At 36.1% G+C, this 16,294-nt stretch overlaps 1 protein-coding gene across 33 annotated transcripts in view; it reads right to left on the reverse strand.

Annotated features, from left to right (window-relative positions):
* The window catches only part of CLASP2 (cytoplasmic linker associated protein 2), a 150,644-nt gene that overhangs the window by 57,099 nt on the left and 77,251 nt on the right, over positions 1-16,294 (reverse strand). For all 33 annotated transcript variants that reach the window (XM_068935735.1, XM_009679741.2, XM_068935737.1 and 30 more), the window contains 8 exons: positions 13,417-13,509; positions 12,499-12,644; positions 11,679-11,814; positions 8,690-8,760; positions 6,680-6,739; positions 5,232-5,309; positions 4,432-4,599; positions 1,180-1,235 (listed from right to left, as the gene is read on the reverse strand). In XM_068935735.1, coding sequence (XP_068791836.1) covers positions 1,180-1,235; positions 4,432-4,599; positions 5,232-5,309; positions 6,680-6,739; positions 8,690-8,760; positions 11,679-11,814; positions 12,499-12,644; positions 13,417-13,509 — 808 coding nt within the window. The remainder of the gene's footprint in view (positions 1-1,179; positions 1,236-4,431; positions 4,600-5,231; positions 5,310-6,679; positions 6,740-8,689; positions 8,761-11,678; positions 11,815-12,498; positions 12,645-13,416; positions 13,510-16,294) is intronic.

Genomic DNA, 16,294 nt, shown 5'->3' on the forward strand with positions numbered 1-16,294 from the left:
CAAATAGTACTGAAATTCTAGACCTGATGTTGCCTTGAAATTCAGGTAAAGAACTAAGTCCTCGATCTGTCCGGCCACTCTAATATTTTAAATCATGAGTCATTCAATTTTTTGTGAATTTTCACGTCTTGATCACTTCACACAACCATACTTATCAAACAGAGAACCAATTCAGTACTCTGCTGTATAGCATTCCCCATCATCTTCATTCAGCATGAAGTTTTACCATTGCTCTATACAAACTACTTGCTCCCACCGTAATACAAACGACATAATTGGGAACATTCATGTGGTTTGTTCATCACATTACTGAACGTTTCCTAAATTCACAGCAATTCAGTGTCCCTCGTGATACTAGAGCAAGTATATTTCCACACATCCGCTAAGAAACTAATGTCAGGGAGATGCAGCAACTAGGTAAGTTGAATGCCTACCCTGAATTACTGGAGGGCCTAATCTTCTGTATTTTTTCTGTATTAATCTATATTTTTATATTCATCTCTAGTTATTAGCTGAATAATAACTATTCAGCTCTGCTAATTTTAGCCATTGGTGCATGTCTTCAAAAACCGACTCCCTCGTAACAATTTAGCTACTCAGAAAACAAGCACTCATAATAACTGGCTACTTGTAAAAAAGGAGTCAATGATTTACTCACTAAGAGTTACAAAGAAATAATGGGAAAAAAAGAACAGATAGATTCAATTCTGAAAATCCAGACAAAATTAAATGGTTTGAATTACAAGTCTATTTTTTTCATAAGGAACAGCAGCTACACTAGAATAGTGTACAACACCAGAGGTACAACAACTCTTCATTTCCAATTGCCATGAGCCTAATAGTCCTGAACAGATCACAGAATAATACTTTGCTCTTTTTAGAATGACTGGTCAATGAGAATATTTCAAGAAACAGGATCAGTTAATAGTGGCGATACATAGGCAATAATGTCTTGTACCTGGTAACACATTACAATGTTGCAACAACCAAAAACACATAAAATCTAAAGCAAACAGGAGGCAATCTTAGTTCCAGGTGTAGTTGGTAGTGGCATATATCATTATTCAATTGTGTAACAGGGTAAACAACAAAGACTGTAAAATTGTAAACTGCATTTAAAATTTTTAACTAAAATAACATTAAAAACAATTATTGTGCACCATACAGCAATAAGCATACCTCTGCCTGCAAGGCTTGCTGGGCTGGCTGCAGACCATTTAGAAGATAGAGGACGGCTATAAATAAAATAAACAAATCCAATAAATAAGGGCTTTAATGAAATACATCTCTCATATTATCTGATACAAAAAGCAACACTACACAGTGGTCTGAGGAAAAGAAATATTCCTTTTTTTCCCCTTTCTACTGTGTCTGCATATTTCAGATAAATAGATTAAATATGGAATGATAAGGAAAACATCTCCATCTTATCACACCACCTTTCAAATTTTATGAAATTAAATGTTCATTACAAGGCATTAATCTCTTGCTAATTAACAGACATACTTTGCTAACACAAAGGGCAGGCATTCTAGATTTGGTCATAGAAACATTTAAGCTGGCCGTTACAAGGTTTTAACTGCGGGGATGATCTTCTAAATCAGCTGTCAAACAAAAATAGCAGAAGCTAAACTGAAAGATCTTGATTTATAATGAAAGGAATTACATGAAGAGGGTTGTCTGCAATAACAAGGAAAACATGCATATGACTCATAAGCTTCCTCCAGTCCTGTATCTCCAAATAATTCAATTGGAAAGTAAAAAGAAATAGGCTGGAACTTCAAAGTAGCTGGATGGAGCTTCCCTTGTTTGACTGTTAGAGGCTTCTGTAATTTATAAAAGGAGGGGGAAAAGCACGTCTTTCCTCTGTTAACTTTCCATTTCCCTATACTCTTACTGCCAAAGTGGATAGTTGCTGGAGTAAAATCTTTTGGTCTACTACAGTTTAACTGTAAACCCTTCCTTCTGCTTGGTCCAAAAGCTAGCGTGCAGTAAGAGGGTGCAGGGAAAAACAAAAAAAAGATGATGAAGGTAGGGAATCGAGGAGACAGTGAATGGCACGATATTTTATTCATTGATTCATCTGCAGCCATCTAAATATTTATCTGACTGGGAAGGTTTGTAGCAATTTCGTTGATGCTCAAATTATAACCTTGCAGTCTAGAGTCTCAGCTTTAGTAAAAATACTCCCTAATTTTAATATCAAAAAGCAGAGAGAAGAGACATGCATAATACTGTGTATGTCTCTGAGCTACTGGCTCAGTGATAATGTACATGTCAGCATTGTTATCTAACGCCTCACAGAAAATCAAGTGTTTAGCAGTTTACTATGAATGATACCTGCTTTTCTGACATCAATAACCACTATTTTGGAGGTATTACCATCAGTTGGAGGTATTACCATCAGTATACTCCAGCAGCGCTCTTGAGCACATTCTGACCTTACAAGCAGCACCAAAAAGAAGGCTCAGAAAACAGTTACAATTTGAGCATTTGCACAATCTACTGTGAATGACATTTCATTCAAGCAGCTTCACAGAGGTAAAGCTTGTTTTGCAGGCGCAAGTCACCACATTTCCCTTCTCCACTTAAAATACCATTGTTATTGCATGGAAGTTGCCAAAGTCACAGAAGTAAATTAGGTAATTGTTCCCTCAGAATAGCTTGATCACTAAATGAAGCCAATTTCTTTCCAGGTTTAAGGAGCAACTCAGAGCTTCCATAATGATATGAATAATGATCAAAAAGAAGCAAACTTCAAAAATTTCTTTGCTGTTTACTTAGAAAGGAAAAAAATAGAAGGGTTTTTTGTGTTTTTGTTTGTTTGTTTTTAAACTCAGAGGTCTAATAAAAGATGGACAGGGTTGAGATAGTAACACTTAAAATGGAACATTCTGCTGTTACAATCTCTCTTGTAACTCTGAAACTCTGTCACAAAAATCAGTTCTCCCTTTAGGCTCAGCTGATTTTGGCTGGACTGATGGTGATTATTTTTCTCAGTCTTACAACAAAATCACAGTACACCAAAACCATTTTGATCAACGGACCTGTAAGATTTGCAAGTTCAGAGCGTCAAAAAAGCACAGCAGATCAGATGTTAAAACAAAAAACAAGAAAACCCACTACCCTTATTTCCTACTCTAATATATGCAGGGAGAACTCAGCATCTACTGCAGAAGCAAGGATAAAAATTTTGGGGAAAACACAGGGAAAATGAGATGCGCCTAAGCAAAAAAATAGTGAAAACTCAGTTTAAAAAAAAGTTTATTACTTCCAATATCAGATTTCTTTTGCTTATCTCTAATTTTACCCCTCCCATTCCGTATTGCTTGCCTTCAAACAATTGGCAAGTTACACATCTTGCAATAGGGGAAGTAACACTTACCTAAGGATTTAATATTGCAAGATTCTAGTTTCTCTATAATATAGTTTTTAACATTTTGTTTTTAGTAACTCATTAATAGCCTTTTAATTTCCAAGTTGGAAATATAGATTGAATTCATGTGAACAAGAGTAATCAATCTCTGAATAAATATTTGTTAGTGGAAAATGAAGCGCTAGCAATAACCGTTTTAAAAATGTTTCATAATTACAAGTATCATACTCAGGACAAGATCTGAAGCAGAAGAGGGAAAGCCACTGGTATTTAAGGTGCCAGCCAAAAAAAATTTAACTTTCAATATGCTAGAAACAGCCTTTGCTTTCAAGCCAAAAGGGAGCAAGCACCACGTTCTCTTGCTTTGGAAATGAAGCATTGGAAGTGAAATCTTAAATACTTTGAGGATCCCTTCTGTAATTTAAAGGGTAAAATCACCACATAGTACTACTCCCAGCTTTCCATTTCCACTAAAAAGCCAGTTAATCTCTTTTGCTACTGGTACCTAAGCAAGCTTTAATCTAATCAGTTCAAGATTGTTGACGCATCAGAATACACCATTGCCTACAGAACGGAGCCACCCTCTAATAATCAGCAGTCATGAAATATCCAATACCGCGAAGACGGAATAAAAACAAATGACCTCTGATCTGAATGAATCTCTTTGTCAACGTCTCTTCTGCATACTTGCAGAGAAAAGAGACGAAAAGAAGTGACACTGTAATTTTTTTCCTCAAGTTACTCCTTTTACCATGCTGCTGGACAAGCAGTAATGCTTACTTCACTACACAAACCTTAAAGAACCCACGGTGCAACAAAGGCTACTAAGGAACAAATAGATGAGTAAGCATAGTCTGCTAAATTCAAGTTTATATACGCGCTTGTTTTGCACCTTGCTAGAATAATACATTGTCACGTACCAAAGCACGATAAAAGAATTTTAAGAATGTGAATATTAAAAGTGCAGCTTTTCTGCACACCACAGGAGCCTAGCTCATGTGCTTTTGAGACACGTTTTATGCTTGTTCAGATTCAAATCAGCAAGTGACTCTTACTTGAGACTCTCCTGTGAACTGGAGGATGACCTGTCAGACTGAGGGAGAGATGCTATACTGCCAGAATTCTTCAAGTAGGTCTGGAGGCTTCTTTGATAGGGTGGCTCAAGAGAATTGTACAGAGTTTCTGCTTCACTAGGAAAGTGATTTCTAAGACCCAGATAAGCCCTGCAAAATAAAAGAATTAGCAAATGTAATTGTTTTAGGTTTTTCTTAAAAAACATACAGTCTGGAAGGGAAAGATTGCAGAATGAACCAGGGATGGTAAAGAAAGCAACTCAGAGCAGAAATACGTACCACATATAATACGCTCACTAGGTCATAAAAGAAACCAGCTTAATTGACTGAATTGATTTTTTCAAAACGACTTAGCTTTCTGTCCTCTGAAATTCTCAAGTTTACTTACTAAGTCTTAGTACTTGTTCCGGTAGGGGAGCAAAAGAAATTCTTTTCTGGTCTGCTCATCAGTGGAAGGATTGTAGTTGTTCAGTGAGTTAATTCATGGAAAAAGTGAATGATTATGCAACAGTATCAACCTTTATCACGCCTCTTTCACTAGAATCCTCAAACTCTCTGAAACATTATCATCAACTGCCCCAACCTTTATTTTCTTTTTCAGTACGAAGCAGATATTAATTCAAGACGCGGAAAGCAGAAACGTGAATTTTCTGCTTAACTTGTGCCCTGTTCTTTAGGGGTGAGTAGCTAACTATAGCTGATGTAATTATATTATTTAGACTCTTCTATCCTTCATAGAAAATCTGCCATTTTTCAGAGCAACAAGTACAACCAATACTTACTTTCTTGCCTCCACTCTTGCCTCCGCATCAGCATCATGAATACCCTTCTTGATTGTTTCAACCAAGACAGCTGCATGCCTAAAAGAAAGACATTCTTCATACTACCTTTTACTACTCCAAATTCAATTCTGAAAAAAACTAAAGTTTCACCCATTAATTAATATTTCTCTAAGTAAAAGCCCACACAGTCAGTTTTTTCCAAGATATGAAGCAATCAGTACACTGATGACATAACTGCACCTTCTGTAGAGGCCTAGAAAGCTCCCAGCTACTCCTCCACCTGAATAGGGAATCTACTTTTTCTGGAGAAGTAAAGCCTATCATCAAGGCAGGTAGAGCTTGTTAGAAATAATTTAATTTTAAAGCAAATTAGGAGCAAGAGGTGCTACAGAAAAGGATAACATACTTTTTTGGACCTTTAGCAAATACAAAGTTAAAATGCCTCTTAAGCTTCTTCTTTGTAATTTTAAATACATGTAAACACACATACACATTTTAATATTCAATTCATTTGGATCAATCAGTCACTAAAGGACACAATATAACAGTATAACAATGCTTTCAGAATAATCATTTACTAAAAAATACAGTTCTAGTAGTCAAAAATGAAAAATTGTGTTGCCCTCAACACGTCAGTACAGCGTCAGGTAAGAATGATCTAGGATTTTCAGTACTAGCCTGGTGTTACAGAGGCTCAGTTCAGTTCCCAGTTCTGCTATTGATTGTGACTGTACAGAAGAATTACTTCATGTCTTCACGTCAAGCGCCTCACATGAAATAGCGCTAACACTCTTCACTCTACCGTTTACTTGTATTAAAGCACACAATTTGAGAGGTAGCGTTAATAGTGTGATTGTGACCACTTAGTATTCAGTTAAGTAGGCTTTATCTACATCCTTTAAAACAGATTCCAATTGCTTTGAGGTACTCTATTTCCTTACAGTTTTCATGAAAATAGACAATTAAGTAGAAAAGAGAAATCTGCAGTAATAGAATCTCTGCTAAAAGTCCTGGTAGGAAAAAAAACTGCTAAGTGAGAGCAACTGTAACTGCACCTCCAAAAACATCCACACAAGGCATTACAAAGATGCAAAAAAAAAACCACTTCTGTAAGCTTGCATGGCTAGACTCCAGAGAGCCTACTGCAAATCACACATCACTACGAAACATTTTTTTAGACTTAACTTTGTGGCAAACTGATTCAGACCACCTGGTATATTACACACGTGTTCATGGAAAGGAATATATGGTTGTGTATTTTCATAGTAAAGGCTCAAAATGGGCTAACACCTTTACTCACTCAGATAGAAGGTTTCTGTTTTCTTTACATTAGACAACAATTTCCCTATCGAATTATTTCAGATCTTAACAATACCACTCTGTTCATTAACAGTTCATTAAAAAAATATTAATAGCTTACAGTTGGGAAAAAGTATATTTACCCATACCTTTCCAGTGAATGTGTTTGCCATTCTTGTAACAACAGGTCTAAAAATTCAAAAGAGCGCCTAAAAAGACAGGATAGAGAGGTATAATTAGTACTCATTTCTCTAATGTGCTTGTGAAATTAACAGTAACTTCATTCTTTCCCCCTGTGGGAAAGAAATACATAAAAGAAAAGCATATTTATCTGCTAAATCAGGACATGGGTCTGCTTCCTGCAAAATTTAAAAACTCTGTACACAAAGTAAGTATGTGAAATAACTAATCCTAACTTCCAAAAAAAAGGTATGTGCTTCTGTCTATTAAGTAATGTTATTAAACACATGCTATATTAGTTTTATTAGCCCCAAAGTATCAAACAAATTAACTAAGCTTAAAAATTACAGGGAAATACAATTACTACAAAAATCTTAATATGCAAAAAGATCACTACTTTAAAAATTTAACTATTAAGTTACACAATAATACCTCTATAGCACTGTACTTTTTTCCCAGATTCTACCCTCACCCTTTCATCTTATTACTATATTCATTACTGAGTATATAGCATAACTGAAAACATAAGACCATTAATAAAAGGCCATGTATATAGAAAGCAGTCAAAGATTTGCTAGCACTGTATAAAACAATCCATGTAATTGCATTTATTATAAATTCAGAATTCTTGACAATTTAGCAGACATCCATTAGCAAAAAAGCATACTTTGAAATACGGCTGAAGCTAGATGCTGGTGAACAAATCAAATTGATATGGATTAGGAACGTGCAGGTAGAGTCTTCTGAAAGGTAGTAGTGTCTATTCTTTGTCTGGGACTACTGCTTTATCTGGCTATGCTGCGTCTTTGATCTGCTCTGAAGGGGCAGGTTTCATTTCTGCTTTACTCAAAGCCTTTAGACATCTACAAAATATGGCAAAAAACCCTGAAAGGCTTAAGAATTTTCTTCACAATTATAACTGATTTAGTTTTTCCATTACGTTGTGAAGACAAGGCAATCAGTATGAAAACAGTGTAGTTTTGGCCACCTTCATTGTTGCTTACTGGACTGTAAACTGCAGCAGCAAAACTGTGGCTGCTTAGCGAAGTTATGGGATGTGGAGACAGAGTACTGCATATTGCCTTGCAGTTAAACGCTAAGTTACGAGAGATCAGCATAACCTTGGCTCAGAGATTATGCTTGCTTTGGATGCAAAGACAATTCGGCCCCACCACAGCAAACAGTTTAGGTGCTCAAACCATCTCTTACATATACACAGCTATACAACTTTCAGGGCTAACTTGGGTCCAGAAGCAGCATAACGGCTTTTGTGAGATTCTGTGCAGAAAGCAACACTGCCAGACCCCAAATGAGCTCATCAAGAGCCAATCCAAGTGTTCAAGGATCTTGTTCTTGGAACCTCAGCATGTTGAAGATGCACCTCTGTTGTCCAGCACAGTTACAGCCTGATCTATCACGTCCCTCAACGTCAAACTCCCCAGGCTTATTATTTTGGGCACAGTATGAGACATGGCCTAGCTCCACGCATTAAAACTGCATTGTACAAGAGTTGGAAAGTCCTCTTGGAACGAAGAGAGCAACATGCTGGCAAACGCTGAACACAGTACACTGCAGTGCTTCTGCAGGAGCTAACCTCACTAGGCCTGCCAGGGCTGGCACTCACTGCAGCTAATAAGTTCAGGCTGGTTCTTTGCAAAGACTTGCATCATGCTCACCAGCGCCTCTCGATACCAGTTCATGGATTTAACTATAACTGCTTTACTCCTGGTTTTAAATCAGGAGATACTCCTTCAACAAGTGTTACAAACATTTTAAATTAGAACAAACTCTGCAGAAGGACACAGTGCAGGTCCTCCCTATATGTTAGAAAAAATACTGCTCCTCAACAACATCCAGGTGAATAACATTGCTGAAACTCTTTTTTTTGTAGTTTACTGGAAGATAGTTTCATGTATTCACACCATCATCATATTTAAAAAGCAACAAGTTAAAAATGTGCTATTCATAATATTACTAACCTTCTAACTGCAACTGATTTTGAAGTACAGTTGCTTGTTATTAAAGGTATAAGTCTGGGCACATGGGTATGCTGAAAAAGACAGGACAAAGCAGTTAATGATAAAAGCATTCCTGAATTTTTACTGTACTAATTAACCCAGAGTTAGTAACATAATAAAAATGACAATATCATTTAAAATGTGTACTGAAACTAAATGTAGAATATTATTAAATGCAGACTGCTGTTACTACATATGAATCATTAAATCATTTTCTTAAAAGAAAATCAAACAAGAAACACTTGGCCAATAACCATCTTGCGATGCACAATATTTAGCCATCAGAAGTCACAAATGAAAGCTCAAAAATCCCTCTTTCCTCAGAGGGGTTCTAAACTGGTGTTATTTCAGTTTGAACGCAGGGGGGAAAAAAAAAAAGCAATAGATACATCAGTCAAAAACTGGGTAATAGAGCAAAAAGCAAATTATCAATCTAAAACTCTGAGCATTCTTTTAGGGATCAATCAATCGAGACAGCTAGTGCTAGAAAGACCAAATTGCTTTTAATGTAAAAAAGTCAATAAAATAAATGCATAACATGTAGTTCACATAAAAGCAAACTTACGTATAGAATCTATTTGGAAACACCTACTGTATCCTCACGGGAAGACTCAAAGAAAACCCTTGAATTATCATGTAAAGTGGATAGGATAAACTACATTAAATCCCTATGCAATACTTTTATTTAGAATTAAAGCAGCCTTACTTATCTTAACTGTAGACACAAAGCAATACTATTTTAATTCCCAGTAAGAGTAACACAGTTCAACAAACCCATTTTCAGTTCATTCATTCCTTTCCTGATTAATCACATTAGATAAACTTTAAGACAGTTCCCAATACAGTTTCCCAATACAGTATGAAATGGTAAAGTATAAAAAAAACTGCTTAAAGATTACAGTACTAAACAGTTCTTAGTATCTCATGTATTGCACTTTTTCCTTAGATTATTGTTTCAGGATATAAACACACAAATTACCCAAAGCGGAAAGATAATTATCAGCTTTCAGAGCACTGCCAATGTTAGAATTAGGAGGGAATGAATCCAGAAATCCAGAACAGCCTAACGGTTATACTTTTCCCTATTGATAAATAGTGTTTTATTTATATTTTATATTATTTTCAGATTTAAAAAGGGATGCATGACTGCCAGCAAGTGCACAGCATGCAAATAAGGAGGAAAGAATACAGTATTTTCAGATGGAGAAACCTGTATGTTCTAAATCTGTGCAGCCACCTAGATCATACTTTCAAAAAACTATCCGGACAAGAAACGTGAAATCCAATAGAGGGGCAAAGATGAGCTGGAGCTCTTCAAGACAAACTGAAGGACAAACTGCTTAACACAAGCTCCCTCTTTTTCAGGGAACCCTCTCACAGCAATAAGACACTACAGCGCCGGGATCTGAACTGGCTGGTGGTTCTGGTGAACTGGTCAATGGTTTCTGATAGGAGTTTATAAGCACAGCTCTGACTCCAAAAGCCATAATGACTTGGGCTCTAAATATCTGACTGATCACATACTTTCCTTGACAAACCCTAACTTAATCCAAAGGACAGAAGTCCATGGAAAGTGGGAATGCACTGCCTTTGACTCTAGAATTCATTTCTTTCCGTTTCCATTAAAACTGGAATTTTCTGATTGCCAGAACACCTTGCATAACCGATTTATTTGTTGGTATTTGAATACAACATACTGGAAGCATGGAAGCAAGAAAATCCTGTCTATGACATTAAGTAACAAGTAAGAATAACAGAAACTTAAGCAAAATCAGGGCAGCTATAGCTGGCATGTAGGCTCTACCTCAATTAAACTGAGCCAATAAGGTCAATTTAATAAATCAGTGAATTTCACTTCATGCTGCTTTTCTGTTCTAGTGCTTGATTTGGCTCCTATAAACAATGAGAGGGGGTTATTTTCTTACACATCTCAGCTTGTCTAATACTACTGCAAATGAGGTCTTCTCTTATAACTTTAATCACATTACGTAAAGGTGTACTCCATCCGCCTCTCTCAACTCTGTGCCCTGAGCCATCTCACAGCGCATTGTAGGACTGGAGGGAAAAATATCTACTTTTCTTAGTACAAGCAGCTGATGCAAAGGTAACACAGAAAGTTACAGAGCACACTTTTAGAGACATAGTTTAGAGACACAGAATGATAAGTACTGAAAATACTGAATAGTAATAAAATGTGCAAGTGATTAAAGGACTTAGATCTCTAAATCTACAAAATCATGAGTGCAGATGAGATTATGGTGAACAGCAGTGTCTATCACTAAGAACTAGAGAACCCCACACAGCTTTTAACGTAGAAACTACAGGCAATCCCCCCGACTTTTATCTAAAGTAAAAAAATGTCAGTGCAGATCCTAGAAATCTAGCCAAACATCTTCTTTCAGACTCTGGTCAGTAATAGACGCTTAGGAACAGACAGTAAAAACAGGGCCAGTACGCAGTATTTTCTCTTTCCTGCTTTATGTGGTCAGCAGCTTACAATGCTCTCACAGCAGAGATTTAAATATCTCTTTTGTACTTTCCTTCCATGAACTTGTCCCTTCTGAATCGATCCACAGGTGTTTGGCCTCTTCAACATTCTCTCACGCATTCATGGTTCCAAGAGGGAGCGAGTGGGTGTGTGTATACACACACGCACAACAAAAGAAACGCTGCTTTAAAGAATTCATTACTAGCCTGTTTACTAACTTTGCTTTTTGCAAAAAGATAGATAACCTTTGAAATACATTTGCCTTTTGACAATTCACACACTACAAAAATAATGAAAATACATTTGCTTTTTTTTGTACAAAAAATTACTTCTCCATTGCTGAATAAACATCTTAAAGAATGGTTAAACGAATCCTAATTACATTTCAGAATTGGTAATATCTCTGCTAAGAACCCATCACCTGAATATTTCTAGCAAGTAAAATAAGAGAGGAACACCTACCCGAATAATAAATCTAATGGCTGCACACCCAGAAGTTGCCATTACTTTGGCGCTATTGGGAACCAGATTGAAAAGAGTAGGCACAATAGCTTCAGCGCCATGATCAAACTTGTTTCCCAAGACAGTTGAAAGATGGCTATTTAGGAAAAAGAAATAAAACTGGTTAATAAAAAATTATTTATTAGTCTTAGAATAACACAATTTATTGTACATTTTACAGATTTAGCTTTCCAAACAACAGAATTTCTTAACTTCATTATTTCCAAATCCTCGCCTCATTAGAACTGCAAGATTTGTGGAACATTTTTGTTACTTGCAAATTTCATAACGAAAAATAAAAACATCAAGTCTGAAATTCTCATGTCCATATACAACATCACAATATTTCTACTCTTTAATACACTTTGAAAGTATGTTAAGCTCAAATCTGGAAAAAAGTTAATCCTTGAGATTTTATATTTTTATAATGCAGGAAAAACTTCTAAGTGCTTCCAAGACTGGCCCTCAAGATTGTAAGAAACAGCATTTACAGCAATTTGTATTAACTCATGTTAAGTGCTCAGTCTAATGATGGTAATTTGTTCTTCACATAAAATATTTTACAGCATTATCAACTACGTTTATCACCTAAAAAGAACAAATTCATTTAAAACGTTTCTTCGTTGTCTCTACAGCTTCAGAGTCTGACTTCAGTCTTTAGCCAGTTATAGTGTACAACAATTCAAAAATATAACCTTTCCTGCCACACTCAAAAGCATCTTAAATTCACGTTCACACAAAAATCAAGCACTGTACAGAAACGGACATAAACTGTACTTACGCTACAGTAATGCATGCTTCTCTAACCACCTGGGATCTGAGATCCTTGGCTGACAGCTTGAAAGCACCATCCAACAACCGTAAATGCTGAAAAAATCCATCATACTGTGCAGCTCCAGCAACAAGCAATGATCGAACTTTCTTGAGCTAAAAAAATTTAAGCCATTCAGTTGAGCAAACTATCAATATAATTTCTAAATAGAAGGAGTATTCACTTAATTTTGAAAATGTATGTAAGCAACTGAAACATATGCATTTCTCTGGTGTCTAAAGATTTAAGAGAGTTCTTGAGACACCTGTGCTAACAGCATTGAAGTGTAACTGTCTTCATAAAACGCAAATTACAAAAGACGAAAACCATCTCAATCAATAATATTCAACGTAAAACAAAGTACCACTTTGAAATATATGAAAACACTAAAAAAACTGTAGGAAACTACTAAATTCTAGAGCTAAAAAGTCTGAGAGCCCAGTCTCCAAACACATAATTCTGTCCATAGACATGTTTTCAAACTCCTACTAAGACACCACAAACTTGACAAAAGTCTAAATGCCACATACACATATACATTTTAATTATGTAAGTGAGATTTGTCATAGCCACACAGAAGAGGTATCAGCACTTGCAGTTTACCTGCAGAACATGTTTTTTGCATTGAAACATACACATTTTGCTTTTGCAAAAGCCACCACTTAAAAGTCAACAAAAATATATTTTAGCATTTTTAAAATATTTTTTCAAGCTTACTCCAAAATGATTTGATACACGGAAATCTCAAAAAAAGATTTAGATATCTAGAATGAAAGCTTCTTTGACTTTCTGAACTATATTACTTAAGAAAAATGTTTCAAAACAACTAGTTACCTGTGTTTCATAAAATACACCCACCCAAACCTGAAATCAGACAAAAATGTTTACCGCATTAGTTCGTTGATCCCAATCATGTTTGTCATCCGAGAGGATTTCCCTGATTTTGTTTAACGTTTCTTCAAGTTCTCGACTAGAATAGATCTGAAATATTAAAAACACAAAATATTTATATCATTAATATTCCAGTTTACCTGAAGGAAACTAGCTTTAGGTTGAAAACAAAACTCCAATCCCAAAGAATCTTTCCCCAAGAGTTCCACAGAACCACATATAGCATAACAAGCATAACTGCATTTTATAGCAAAGCTTTGAGGGTATCACTGAGTAAGGAACATTCATTATAAAAGGCTGAAGAATTAACATTTTCTTCAGGATCTCATTTTTCCTCTTTCCGATGATCTAACCATGTATCTAGAGTTTCATTCACTCTATCCTATTTTTGTTAAGTATTATTCAACACTCTAGTGGAACTTTTAGATAATCTGTTGACATATTATTGCAATTCAGTTTCATTTTCCTACACACTATTAAAATAAAAAGAGTAAAGTCTGGAAATAATAAAACTGAATGATACTCAACCACCAGATTTTAACCTGATGTAACTCCTTTGGTGCAGGTACTCTCTTCCTCATTAGAAGAGTGTGTGGTTCTACGGAGATCTAACTGGCCTGCTAGTCACTACTGAAAATAAATGCGCCTGAAAAAATAAATTAAGAACCCCAACAGCTTCTATACGGACTAGTCTTCCAAGACTACCATTTATCAGCAATCAGTAAGTAAATTTAAGGAGCCTCCTCCAACTGGAGTTCGCTATCACCTAAATAATATTTCCAGCAAAATTGAAGCCTGATTGACCTACTCATGCATCAGCCATTATTTAGTAATACATGAATTAATGCATCTCTTGATAACTTTACTTTGCATGTGCAATAGTGGATTTCTAAAGTAGTAAATTAAGAGTGAAAAATAATCACATAAATACTAATAATATATTTTCATTTAGAAACAAACTGACTTCCCTTTTATTGTCCTGGACATAAGCCACAGGATACTCTTTTCTGCTTCTGCTTCTTTTCTGCAAAATTTAAAGTTGAGTTTTTTTTTCCCTGCTGCCACATACCAATGGAGTACAAATTGAAGAGGATGTGAAGCAAACTACTAACCAGCAACTTGATCTGGCATTAATTTTGTCAACAAAGTATTTGCAGCTGGAAATTTCCTATTTCTTGGATCCAGAGTTGTTTACATTAACCCACTGGGCTCAGCCCCGCTGCCCACGCAGAGGCATCTAGTGCCATCTGAGTTGCATGTGAAACACCCACATGGGGTTGGCAGAGATGGTGCTGGACTTACGGGAGACTCGTGCCTTTCTACAGAGGCAGGGGGACGCCAGTGCGGTACTTTACATAGCATCTCACGTAACAGTAATGCATATGTTTAGGCACCTGATGCTCACTCATTATTTCAATGAAAACCATCAGAAGAGTCCCAGATAGAATTTTAGTGTATGTGGGAGCACAGAACGTGTAGGAGAAACAGGGACCAATGGTTAGGACACCTTGCTCGGCATAAATTGCCAAAGAGCTTTGACACTGGTTTCTTGAATATGAATTTCTTTCAATTTTTTTGTAAAAATATTTAGGAATGTCTCTCTTCTGTTCTACAGTTAAGTTGAACCTGTTTTTCTACAGAATATCTCATTTTCCTGGACGACCTGAAATTATTGCAAGAGTCCTTACAAACAAAGATTAGCTTTCCAATTCCCTGAGTATAGCAAATGAATTTAACTTGCAGTAGAAATGGAACCCAGACTCTTTGCTGCCCTCTACTTTTCCTCCAATGCTTTAATAACAGACCATGGTTATGGGGGCCTCTATACTTCCTGCTGCAAGGGGGAAGACATTCAGGCCCTAAGACTTCTGCATATTTGGTCTGTAGCATAAGTAGTACAGGAACCACAACAGACACAGAAGAGTTAGAGCACCTAGGCCAGCTTCACTGTCAGGCAGAAAACAATTTGTTTCTGAATGTGCTTTACTCACAGAATTGACATTTGTATTACCACACATATGTAAGCTTTCTCAGGGTACACCATGGAAGGAACTTTGCAATTCTGTACAGGGGACAGATTACTTCCTTAAAAAATAAAACAATTCCTCACAATTACTGTTTTTTCATTAGAAATTACTAAACATTTGATACACAATTTACTTAAAAAGTGAAGGATTTAATGAAAATAGTGGGTCCAAATATAACAGAACTTCTACTCTTCTACCCACAAAAATGGCTTTTGCATCACCATTTAATATACTTCAGTACATGGGTAGTACAGAATACTTATTACACGTTTACTTTAACACTAATTCCATAGGTATTATACTACTAAAAATAAATATTACATGTTTCTCAGTAAGCCACTTCATCAAATTAAAATTTCCTTTATCCAAAGGAAATTTTTAGTTTTCTTTTATAAGTGGAAGGGAGTGGTCAGTGCTGAAATCGAGATGTAATTTCATATTAAAGTCACTCTAATGTCACTGAAAGCTGTGATACAATTCAAATTCCTCAGGTGCTCCACCTTTACCATCACTCACCTTGCATTAAAAAGAAAGGCAAAGATTTCTCTGCCAATTCAGCAACTGTGCCAACAAAAGTAGTAAAGTACAACAGGAAAGGAAGCAGGGTCATATCTTTTGGTGGCAGCTAACTATGAGATCTGTTTAACTCTGGTGCCAATTTTAAACTTAGTCCGAGGTTCTGGTCAAGCTACGAATACCTTTCAAAAGCTCTATCTCATTGAGCGGACACCCAAAAACAGGACTTTTTTTTTTGTCAATTATGTATTATCAGTGTCTGTGAGTTATAGTTACTGCCACAGGACTGTACTGTGCTAGGCAACAAACATAGAATCTACAGGTACAACGGG

The sequence above is a fragment of the Struthio camelus genome, chromosome 2 (genome assembly GCF_040807025.1).
Source record: "Struthio camelus isolate bStrCam1 chromosome 2, bStrCam1.hap1, whole genome shotgun sequence".
NCBI lineage: Eukaryota > Metazoa > Chordata > Aves > Struthioniformes > Struthionidae > Struthio > Struthio camelus.